The 13230-nt window shown below is 44.1% G+C and overlaps 1 protein-coding gene across 1 annotated transcript in view; it reads right to left on the reverse strand.

The window, feature by feature from the left end:
- Positions 1-13230, reverse strand: part of znf385d (zinc finger protein 385D) — a 36384-nt gene that overhangs the window by 20825 nt on the left and 2329 nt on the right. The window contains exon 2 of the mRNA XM_083678380.1: positions 9312-9454. Coding sequence (XP_083534506.1) covers positions 9312-9454 — 143 coding nt within the window. The remainder of the gene's footprint in view (positions 1-9311; positions 9455-13230) is intronic.

Genomic DNA, 13230 nt, shown 5'->3' on the forward strand with positions numbered 1-13230 from the left:
TCGTTGTTGATGTTGATTGTGTTTCATAACGTCGTAATTATGTGTACAATGCACGCTTGTGCATTGTGTGTGTCGAGCTCCCTTGTAAAAGAGACCTTTACTGTTTAGAAATACACCACTGCAGTGTTGTGACGGCATTAGAGAGAGAGATAGAGAGGGAAAGGGAGAGAGAGGGGTAGAGGGAGAAAGGGAGAGGGAGAGAGAGAGATGGGGGGGGTGGGTAGAGAATGACTGGTCAACACAAGCCACACAGTGAGGTCTGAATGTTCCATTCACACCCGCCAGGCTCACTTACCATTAAGTAAAGTGGGATGAATGACCTGTCAAATGTAATCCTCCCTCCTATGTGTTTCCCAATTACCTCCGCTGCCCGGCCCAGTCAGTTGGTTATCACCAACGCCGCGTGACGCTATAGATTCTTACCGCCCAAAATCTGCAAGTCAAATCCAGGCGCTGCTCATGGCTCATAATGAGAAACAACAAGCTACCCAGGTGTTAATAAAACCCCAGGTTCTATTATTACACGAGACAAAGTTGAAGGGGGGTACGCAGGAAGTGTGGAGGCAGGAGCACAGCTGCTCATAGCTTACTGTACTCCAAGTTCATTAAACGAAGGTGGAAAAATCGTTCAGCTTTGATCTTGAAAAAATAAGTAATCTTTATTTAAAGGAAAAGTAGTAACAAAGTATCAAAAGCTTAGATACACTGAAATAAGCACCAGCACCCTAGATCCAGCAGAGCTTTGCTTTTGCTTGGACCCAATTTACACAAATTCTAATTAATTGTTGTCTCAAGCCATGAGCTACTGAGACACTTATAGTGTCTTCTATAAGTTTCTACCTATAGAAATCAGATGTATATCCCACTGACCCTGGAGTGGTACGCATGTCTCCTACTGAATAAGGTGACAAGCCATCTGGTCCATACCGGTTATTATAACCAGAAAGATGACTGTGATCACAGTAACTCTCCTTATAAGGGTGTGAGTGCCAAGGGGAGTAACATGATCTCTCCTCATGAGCTGAAAATGTATGTCACCATAACATGCTCATCTGCACGTTACTGTAACATGGAATCTCCATGTTTCCATGTGCGTAAAAAAAATACACGCACAAAAAATATATATATGTTAGCAACGCAACTATGTAGTATATCAACGTGTGTCAGAATCAGAATCAGAATCAGAATTATTTTATTTGCACATACAGGAAATTGACTTGGTGAGGTTGGTGCATGGGACATTAAAAAAAAAGTATATATATATATATAGGAAAATATTAACAAAAAAAATACAAAATAGCAAAATATTAATATTAATAGCAATAACAAATGTATGGTGGTTATGCAGTATTAGGCATTAACTTTGAGTGGTTAAGGTAAGGGTTAGGGTCAGGGTTAGGGTTAGGGGTGAGGGTTAGGGTTAGGGTTAGGGTTAGGGTTAGGGTTAGGTTAGGCATGCATCTTGCCCACCTGCCAGCTCTCTCTGTCTGCCCCACAGAAGCATGTCCCGGTAATTTACTGTTACTGTTGTCTGTGTAAACTGATCTGGGGTAGGGCATACCAATATATTATTTTACCTGTGGCAGATCTAGTTACGGTCCCTGTAAAAAGCCGGTCAGGGGTCTGTGTAAATGGGGCAGCAGAAAGGCTCTGAAGCTTTCTGAAGAACAGCTAAGCTAGCCTGATGCTAACCTGATGCCAGGTGACACAGGAAGTGCCCCCAATATATTTGGTGCTGCATTAGTTTGCAACACTTAAAAAACACAATTTTGGCAATAAAATGGTAGTAAAGCAGGTTAGAGAGAGTGGGAAATTAGGGGAGAGAAGGAATTTCTCTGTTATTGCGTGGATCACTGGATAGGAAAATCTAGCGTGACTGTGCCTAGAATGAAATTCATAAAATCTTCATTCAATTTCATATTCTAATGGGATTATAACTCAGTTACTGCAGATCAATTTTATCTCCTTCAAACCGTTAACTTCAAACCTAAAAAGGCCCTGAGGAAAAGTCTGTTTCTTTTCAAACGTTACACATGTTTATCTCAACTCCTTCGGGTTGAAGGATGTCAAAATGAAAAATAACTCATGTTTTCCCACGTATATGGAGGCTGAACTGAAGTGTGTGTCTATGCAAATGAGGGTGACAAGACTGAGCCCCTCAATTTTCTTCTGGTAAAATATTCGACACAAAAGACAGAAACAAAGGACCAATGTGTCCCACGCTTCTGTGAGTAGTACTAATTTTTTTTTCATTCTAAAAGGGTTTTTCGATTGTTGGAAATGATATGTGTTTTAAGTATGTACTTACCATCAGTCTCTCTGAATAACAACAAACGACTAAATGTCCAATGGAAATGTAGAGTGCAAGAGACAGAGGGAGAATAAAGGGCGGAAGCAGAGAGAGAACGCCCTAAATATACACAGACCACTTTTCATCGTACAGAGACTAATCTCCCATTAAATTGTGTCATTTCTACTTATTCTTTTAAGTTCTTTTCAGTTGGACATTACATTCAGTACCGGGCTTGAGCAAACAGTTTGATACCACATCTTAGTTGATGACTAGAGAACAAGGCAATTTATTCCACAGTTTTGTTTCTTCACACGGCGTGGGTTTACAAATGCAGTAATTAATTTCTTTTTAAAAAAAATGCAATAAAGTTGACAAATGAGGAGACTGCGTTTTCCTTCACCTTCTCTCTATATATCTCATTCACACGCACACGCACACACACACACACACACACACACACACACCTGCCTCTGCTGCCTTCTGTCTCAGATTGTGTTTTCTCGAGTATGAGTGCTACCTTCGCATTTTCCCCCCCTTTTTTTTTACCCCTTTCACACCATCAGGCTCCGTCAGAATGAAATATTGAACTGGGGTGGCTCCTCTGATCCCCAGGGCCACCTGGCCACCTCACACTGTCCCGATTACCCCGCTGAGATGAAAGATGAAAATGTCCAAAACGTAACACCTTAACCCCTGCTCTACCCTTCCTTGCCTCAGAACAAACCACTCCTTGCACATCTTCCTGCACACCCATATTTTATATGTAAATAGGGCAATGAATAAAGAAAATACACTATCTGCACTCCTGATATTGTCACTGCGGGTGCAAATGGAGTCGAGAAAACATATGAAACTGTAAAGAAAAACTCCATGCAACACTGCTTACTTGCAATAATCATTGTGTTGACTAGAGCATCTGTCACTCCCGGTTTAATATAGAAGCCCGGTCTTTCTTCTCACCTTGTTCGGAAAGCCTGGGGAAGTTGGAGGCAGAAGTGTGTTAAGCAGCGGTGGAGACCTGTAACTCGATTACCACACGGCCAACCAGCATAATAGGCAGCTCAAAGCACTTGTCATCATGTGGGAAGTGTTCCAACAACTGAATTTTAATTCCAGGAAAAATAAAACTACTTTAACAATGTCCATTTTGAAAAGTATAGCCTGCTAGCAATGGACGCTAAGTTAATTGGCTAATGCTGACTAATTTGTTCCTCTTAAGAGAAACGAAAAAAATTGAGGGCGTTGTTGTTCTCGATGCATCAAAGTAGCAGCGTTTGCAGCCTGCACTCCATTCAACACACTTTCCAATCATTAAATACTCCAGACTTCAGAAGATGAGTGTTAGCCTGACTTGGAAGTCTGGCTAGTGAGGCTACTCCCGGTTTCACACCCATATCCTAATGAAGCGAGTCTATTGTAACCATGTGACTACATATGCAATTGGGCTTTAATGGGTTTGATTAAATTTGTACCGCTTTCAATTGACAACTGAAGCAAACACGTGAAAGTGTTTCAGTTAATCCACCTAAGATCATTTGTAATCACAATTCTTGTCATCACAACTCTTGATGTAAAGTCTGTACAATAAAAATGTTGTTTCCCCTTTCGCATATAAATTGCAGTTTTCATTGGTGCATTTATTGATGTAGATCAAGTTGATGTCATTCGATAGTGTTTTTTCTCACTTCCCTCGTAACCCAGTTTCTAATCCATCATTCTATCAAACCACTCAGGCAACACCACCAAGATAGGAGGAGTGCTTCTCTCATGACAGGGTTCAATGAAAACTAAGATTAAATGATTTATCTTCTCATAATATTCCTCCATGAATATCAAACAAGGCTGATACCACGGTAATGAAGGAAAAGCCTGGGGAGCATGACCATCTATTGGATTCCAAAAATCAATGCCCTGAAATAGAGAAATGGATGAGCTCCCTGCAAACATTGAATCTAACACCGGTCCATGCTAATTCAAACACTTTGGCCCACGTAGGCCCACTGCTTGCAGGGCTGTTGCTCTAACTTGATATACAAAGCTGCAGTGAGTCCGTCCTGTTTACTTTGAAGTTCATAATCCCATTGAATTCCTCTAGATTCTGGTTGTTTTCATGTAGGGAGAGGATGTTTTCACAACCTCACGAGGAACACTTAAAATACATATCATTAACTTTTACAAGCCCAGCAGAGAGAAGGGTACGACTGCGCCAGAATGACAGGGTACGGGTGTGGGGTGTGTTGAAAGACATCGTGCCATAGGTATCTTCAGCCCCGGGGCTAACAGTATAAACAATGATGTGGTCTTGAAAGTCTGTCAGTCTCATAAATTTCCTGGGTCAACCTTGTCTCTGTGTAAAAAGACGCCGCAAAATGTTCCCTCGGGGACCGTACAGGGGCTGGTGTGCTTTTCATTAAGGAACCATCGTGTTGCAGGTGCAAACTGCAAGCATGGCGCCCCAGCTGTTTCTCCTTTAGCAGTGAAACACGGTACCGCGCAGACCTGACCCTCACGCACACCGCAGCGGGCGGACGGCCTCTACCTGGGGTGGCTGACCCGCTGGGACAAACATAGGAAACAGGTGAACACTATCTGTGAGTTCCTCCCAGCCCTTTATGGTCCACCCTTGAGGACCAGGTGAGAACAGGTGTGCGCGCCTATGCCGTCACCACGGCAACAGGAAGGGAAAGGGCGGTAACCTGGGAAGAGGCACAGGGTACAACAAAAACACACACACACACACACACACACACTACAGCTGTAACACTCTCACTCACACACACACACACACACACACACACACACACACACACACACACACACAACACACTACAGCTGTAACAGGCCATATGAATAGTTATGGTCCATTCACAGTCACCTGTCTCTGTTGAATCTCTTGGCAACACTCTTGAGAGCATCGAATAATGCAAATAATGCAGATCATTTGCCCTGCTCACTGCATATACTGTTACTACCTCATGTTGCATAGATGAATGAACAGCTACCTCGCATAGAGGATATATCTCATGCATTTATAGCACTCTTGTGCACATAATGATCATAATCACTTCATGAATTATCCAGTTTGTTCAGTGCTTAATTCAACTCTTGAGAAGAGAAAAAATGTACGCAACCAAGTAGGCTTGGGGTATCAATATGCCTCTGCCAGAAAGGGCTGGCACAAAGCCTCCCCACGAAGAATCAGACTGAGCTCCCCAGTATTATCTATGCATTCCAGTGGAGAGAGCTCTGTTGGCTGATCCCCAGGGGACTGAAATATTATCGTGGGAGAACCCATCAGGAGGGGACTTTGCCAAATGAAAGCTTCTGTTAAGTTCTGAGGTTAAGAAAGCACCGAGTGCTAACTGATGAGGACCAGGGCATTAGGCTGTAGTGTGGTGCTATTGCTGGTGCTACAGTACACCAGGTGTGAGCTCCTTAGGGGGCGGGTGTGCCTCTCTTCCACAAGGGTGGTCTACCTCCTCTTCCTCCACTGCTTTTATCTTTCACTGCTCTGGTAGAGATTGCTTTAATACTTCTGGGAATACAATTTACAGAGTCCATTAGATGTTTATAGGACCTGTTTAAATCAAATGAAAATCTGCAAATGGTCCCGACAAGGCCCTTTGTTCTTTTCTCAAAAGACGCAGGGCTCATACGGTACCATTTATTATCGAAAGCAAAACAGATAAAGTCATTTTGCTCTCTATGCATTCTGGGAACTACATTTCCATTACGAGTATTGATACAAGCATTGACTTTAGGGGGGGAGGATTGAAATGGGTTGTGATGCTTGAGGGACTCCAGACTGAAGCTCATGTGTCATTCTGAGTCCCGGACTACAAAGCAATTTTCCAGCGTGCAGATCGGCGTGAGGAATCAATAACTCACATTCCTGATTACTCCACAGGGGGAAATGGAGTTTGTATTGTTTCTCCAAGACAAATGTAGGCTCCAGGCAAGATAAATGGTATTTTCAGAAACCGGCACCTTCCAACTAAAAACTTCTTTTCCCATTTGCTTTTCTCTTCCATTCCACCCCCCCCCCCCCCACCCCCCCCCCCCCCACCCCCCAAACACCTGCCCATCGTGAGCCCTCACAAACCCCACCCCACCCCCCCATCCCCGCACCCCTCTCCCACCCCTCCCAACCCCCCTACCCCTCCCCCACACCCCCAACCCCCCCCCCCCCACACACACACACACACACACCCTTTCTTTCACGCCCACCATCTCAATACCTCCACCACAGTTGTTTTAATCTAAAGTTTATTTTCTCCGTCTATTTTGTCAGTTGGCTTCAACATTCACTGTGGGCTTTTTTAACTGTTATTTCCGTGTCTCCCACCACTGTCTCTCTCAGCCTGACAGTGGCCTGTGGTAAACCAACGTCTTCCACAGAAACAAGCCCAGAGGGGACTTACCATCATGCAGCAAGAGTGAACCAACCAACTCCTTCTAACATGACGGTATTCTACCACTGTGACACAATGCCGAGGGTGTGACAGCGAATTACTTGGGATTAAAACATGTAATTTCTCTCATATTGTCATAATCGTATAATCCCATGTTTATAACATGCATTATTACATTGCATCACGGTGTTATCTAGATTGATGGTCATGTTTTGTGAATTTTAATACCCCCAAAACAAACCTTGAGCTGAGATAATAAAACACTGAGAAGAGATTCAAATCATCCCCTCTGGCTAACTGCATCCTGATTATGTCAGTCACACATACCAAACAAGATTGTATGAGACTTGACAGGAGACTTGACGGGAGATTTGACAGGAGACTTGACGGGAGACTTGACGGGAGACTTGACAGGAGACTTGTCAGGAGACTTGATAGGAGGCTTGATAGGAGACTTGTCAGGAGACTTGATAGGAGTCTTGATAGGAGTCTTGATAGGAGGCTTGATAGGAGTCTTGATAGGAGTCTTGATAGGAGGCTTGATAGGAGGCTTGATAGGAGTCTTGATAGGAGTCTTGATAGGAGGCTTGATAGGAGTCTTGATAGGAGGCTTGATGGAGACTTGGCAGGAGGCTTGATAGGAGTCTTGATAGGAGTCTTGATAGGAGGCTTGATAGGAGTCTTGATAGGAGTCTTGATAGGACGCTTGATAGGAGTCTTGATAGGAGGCTTGATAGGAGGCTTCATAGGAGGCTTGATAGGAGTCTTGATAGGAGGCTTGATAGGAGGCTTCATAGGAGGCTTGAAAGGAGTCTTGATAGGAGTCTTGGCGTCCTTCGCATCACATGCAGGTGTGGCCGTGTAGGCGAACAGGTCCAGGTCCAGGAAAGAGGATGGAAAATGGATCCAGTGTATATATCACGCCAGAACTGTGACACGCTATTACCGCAGCAGATTAATGGAAAGTTGTAGTCATCATAGTCTATATGATTCTTTTGTATTTTGTGAATAGGGAGTGCGTAAATGTTTATTGTGCCCAGGAGGCACATAAGCAAGCCTGACCTCATGATATCTGATAGAACTCTATCCTTCTCGGGGAGTGCAGATGGAAACTAGCTTTGGCGAACGTCGGAACATGTAGTACATCTAATAACATCTCCTATTTTCCATTACCAGTGATTACCACAATATAATCTGTCAACGAAATGTTTCGATTTAGCAATGTGAGGCGCTTCGAGCACCTGCACAGAATGTAAAGGTGCTATTTAAATCCACGCAATTATTCCTAATTATTATTATGACAAGCCGATCCTACTCACACTAGTGCTGAAAAAACCTCCTCACACCAAACCACCCACCCTGCATGGATGGCTTCAGCATGAGCCACACATTGAAAGAAACCACCAGAAACCCACATGCAAGGACCCAGGCTTTGCCCCTTTGTTATGCCCCGAAACCCCCAAACCGACACAAAGAGCACAAGTGTAGGGAGCATAACAAAATGTGGAACAATAACTTGTGCATAAACACTTTTATGGCACTGCTGGTGCCAACCCCCGGCTTTTACAATCACCCTGCGTTCTGCCAGTGATTAAACGTCAAGAGCTCAGAGACAGGGGGTAAGATAACGTGGGAGAGAGGGGGGGGGAGAGAGAGGGGGGGAGAGAGGGAGAGAGAGAAAGGAGGGAAGGATAGAGAAAGTGTGTGTGACAGAGACGGGGGGATGGGGATTTACATTAGAGAGTAACATGGAAGGATGGAGCAACAGAGAGAGAGAGAGAGAGAGAGAGCAAGAGAGGGGGGCGATTATTCCATGTTAATCCAGTATCAGCTTTCTGCAATTGGGAGGCTTCCCAGTACATTACTCATTTTCTGCAGAAAAGTCTGTTAAATGCAGATTAGAGGGCATGGAGAAGGATGGGGCAAGCTTGAACTTTCTCATGAAATCTGTTGCTGAAACTCCTGGCCTATTGGACCATTTCAGCCATGTTCCCTGATGTCCCCACTTGTCTCCCCGAGTGTGTTTTTTCTCTTCTGTCTCCAGCTGTGCTCCATATTGCTGGTTCTGTTCCCAGAAGACTTTGAATTGAGCTATCCCCGTAATTCAAACGCAAAAAGCTTTCAGACTTTTATCTGTCACATTTCTTCCACGAGTCATTTTTTGATGACTTCGCTGATTCGAACCTGGTGAAGGTACGTGGGGTATTTTCTCATAATTACTATTACACTCCCTAACAAATCAATACCTGAATGTCATCTCCTGTGCACATCAGGTAAGTGCAAACCACCAGTCCACCAATCCGCCAGTCCCAAATCCATTACATTCTCTTAACCTACCGCGGATGACTGCATGGCTGATTTTGTGAACACATTCATGACAGTCACAAATCATTGTTTACATCAGTTGGAGTTGACAGTATTGGAAAAGTACGGTCGAATGGTCAGAATGAGACAAACCACACGGCCTCTGACCTAAGTTTCATCACCCTAAATCTAAACCACCACAGAAAAGCTATACCAGATACCAGACCCAATATGACCTCAGCCAGGGCCGACCAATCATAATACCCAATTAACTGACCCCCATCACATGACCAGGGACTCACCGCGCCGAAGCTGGGGAAGAGGCTGATGGCCGAGGCCGTATCCAGGGGAAACGGCAGGAGCTGCTTCAAGCCCAGAGAGTGATGGAATGTGGGCAGAGCAGGACGCAGCAGTGTAGGCAGGAGGCCATTTTGACATGCGTTACCTGTGGTGAGGGGAAGAAGGAGAAGAAGGTTAGACTGGGTGTTCTTAGCACTGGGTGTTCTTAGCACTCAGTTTTACAGAAGTATGTATGATGTCATCAGCATAAAGCACTGTAAAAGGTCCCAAAGCCCAAGTGTGATCAGATTTTATTGGACAGGCATCCAGTATTGGCTTCCCTTGCAATATATTGGCCAGAGACCCCATTTGTGGTCTCCCTGAATGATAGCCCGGGCTCCTCCCTTGTCATGAGAACAAGGCCCGTTGTGGGTGGAGTCTAAACGAGATGAAGATGCAGCATAAACAAACACAGTTCAAAGTTCATTCGGTCCGTTGAATGCCATGTCACACAAATCAATTAGACTCGCTCCTTAAATCATTGTTCCTCTCTCACAAGCATTGTTTAAGAGCGAATGGCTCTCATGGTTAAACCATCCTCTCAATTACCGTTGTGAAATGATTGCACCAGATGAAATTTTGTCTATACAGCTGATTCAATACCAAGAGACGACTGCAACCTCCTTGGAAAAACAAGAGTAAATACTTCACTTTTATTGTCATCTGAGTGTGAGATGCCAGACAAGGGCTTTATAAGCAATGAATTAAAAGCAGCAGAGCTTTATTTCAACACCGGGGATCAGAAAAGCAGAGACAAGGACCCCAGCCTTCCAAAACATCAGGAATTAAAGAAACCAGGCGCAAGCAGTAATTAGAACCAGAGGGATGGCTTTTACCGCCACACATTTAACAACAGAGAAACAACGCCGGGCCCAGCATGACTCTAAAAGCAGCAGATACCATAGCGAAACTCCGGTTTGAGGCAAATAAAAACAAGGTTTGCCACAATCGGGTCTCGAGGCCATTGGTTGGGTTGGGGTGCATAAAGAGAAACAGAAACAACCCATAAAGAGAGAAAGAATGAAAAAAAGAAAGAAAGGAAGAAAGGAAGAAAAAGAAAAAGCCACAGTCTTTCTTTTTCTTTCTTTCCCCTCCACTCGCCGGTGCGCTGCCATCTGTTGGAAAAAAACGCATGCCGGCTCTCATGTGGCGACACGTCCCAGTTCCCCTCTAACAATGCATGTCCTTCTGCAGACATCATCCTCTACAGGATCTCTTGACATGTTGCCCTGACGTCATCCCCCAAACACGTCTCGTGCGTTGGACAAGCCAGATCGCGGTCCAGCGGTGTAACGTGCTGTTAAAACAGACTGTTCAAACAACCCAACACCACATTACAGTAAAATATGGTGGGGTGAGTGTCATGAGTGAATGGAGGCCCATCTGGGTTGTTTTTCGAAATGTGAATTTAGCCCATGACAAAATGGAAGGAATATCAGTGTTTTTGGAATTATTTCGAGGATGGGGAACACTGGACTGGTCATATAGAGTTGACTAAAATAGCTTTTATTGGGTTATAATCTGTGGTGGAAAAAATACCCGAAGGTCATACTTAACATATATAACTCAAAAGTATAGATACCTTGCTGAAGTAAAAGTTAAAGTCATCCATCCAAATGCTACTTGAGTAAACGTCCAAAAGAATCCGGTTTAAAATGTACTTATGTATCAAAAGTAAAGTGCCATTTATTAAAAAAGCAAAAGGACATTTATTTATTTATTTATTTTTGCTTTATTGAGTTGTTTCAGTCAGTGCTCAATCATATCGCTGGCGTAAATATTATATTATTTTCAAACATTTTTACGTTATTTCGTTTTTTAATAATACAAATTCTAAATATGTTTTATGTGCACAGCTCACCTTAAAAGATTGCCTCCCAAGATACAGGGAATACCCTGAGGCCTATACCCTATAAAATAACTTGTGCCTCTTTGATGCTGCCATTGTAAATCTAAGCTCGTCATACATTTTATAGGCCTATGCACAATGCATTAGGCTTACCTGTCTCTGTTTCTCTGGGAAGGAAAATGATCTTCTCCTGTCCTGGATGGTAGCCTACTTTCCTACCCTGTCTCACTATCGCTGCACCCTAAAACCTGACTCCTGCTTGCGACTAATTCAAATTGCTCCAGCTTCCACCCCGGCCCCCCCCCCCTCTACTTCTTCATGCACTTGGTGCCCCCTCTAAAATATCGGGTGCATGACTCCCCTGTCCCACAGTAGACACTACACTGTATCTCAAAACAATCACAGGTCAGACTTTTTGAGTAACTAAATTCACACAGTCCGACTTTAAGGATGGCGTACCGGGGACAAGACTCCTGACCTCACCTCATCTCACCTCGAAAATTATTTGACACTTTCTCTGTCAGTCGTGAAAGATAATACAACAACAGCGATCCCTTCAACATGTCCAAACACAAGGACACATTCCTGTGGGTAACATTGCCTCATAAGGCTAGCCTTTCACCTCCATCTGGCCTCCAGTAGTCGGTTAAAGACTAAGGCCTCGCTTAAATCAAATGCTGATGTCTCCACAATAACTCAAAACATGGTTGCTCGTGTGGCGGCGTTGAAAGGCAGCGTTGAACATTGTTTTACTTTGAAACAGTAAGCGTTGTTTTGATGAGAACATGAATCCCATGCATTCACTACTGCAGCACAAGAGGTATTGTGATTTTGAGTTACCCCCAGAAACTCATTATCTGCAATTGACTTCGGCCAGGGGAGGCTGGTGGAGGTAGAAATCGGAGGACGGGCTCATTGTAATGCATGGGATGGTATACCATTCCTCATTCGATTCCATCAAGATTCAAGATTCAAGATTCTTTATTTGTCACGTGCATACAAGTATACAGTGAAATGCAAAAGTGACAGTGCCACAGAGTAGTGCAACAATACAATAAGTTTTAAAATACAATAAAATAAAAATAGAAGTACTAAAAAATATACAGTATGGACAGTATAAAACCATACATTACAATGAGCCCGTCCTCCGATTTCTACCTCCACCAGCCTCCAATGATTTGGGCCTACGTACAGTATGTCTGAGAATGATCTCCTCCAGCAGGTCACGGTGGAAGCTGGTGAGGTAGTGTTCAGTAAAGGGCAGAGCAACTCTCTCACTCACTTAACACTGAAAGGCTATCAGGTCACAACCATTATGTACGGTTACTAGACTGCTGTCTGGTCAGCCTGACTTTGAGGCAGGAGCAGCATCCGACCATAAAGTGAAGAGTGTACAGTAGTACCAGTGAGATGTCTGAGTGTGTGTGTGTGTGTGTGTGTGTGTGTGTGTGTGTGTGTGTGTGTGTGTGTGTGTGTGTGTGTGTGTGTGTGTGTGCGTGTGTGTGTGTGTGTGTGAGAGAGCGCCTTCCAGATCGACCCTCGCAAAAAATGCGCTTATCAGGGCTAAAACGCTTTTACTCCTCCTGGGTGTGTCAAGAGAGAGTAAAAATGACGTCTGGAGGACACAGACGAACGTTAATAATTAATCATCTCCCATTGCTCTCCTCCACCTCTCCCAGTGTCCTGGTCTTGAACTCTCTCCTCTGATAGGATCTGTCCAGAGGGCTGAGATTCCACACGGCTGGAAGACTGCCATCGTGGAATACACTGTAGAATCCACACAGTCTTCCTCTCTGTTTCACTCGGCAAATACAAATCCAATTACTTGGGGAAATATGAGTTCAACTGCGTGTCAGAGCCATTCACATCCGGACGGTGATGTATTTTTACAGCTTTGATTGTATAGTCGTTTGATTGCATTCCGTGATCCTGACATTACGCGTGTTGTGATCAATCAGTGTGGTTGACCTTTGCCGCCTTTCGTCCTGGACAATTAGTAGGCCTGAGTGAGACACATAATTACACAATTACCT

Source organism: Argentina silus, assembly GCF_951799395.1.
Source record: "Argentina silus genome assembly, chromosome: 10".
NCBI classification, from domain to species: Eukaryota; Metazoa; Chordata; class Actinopteri; order Argentiniformes; family Argentinidae; genus Argentina; species Argentina silus.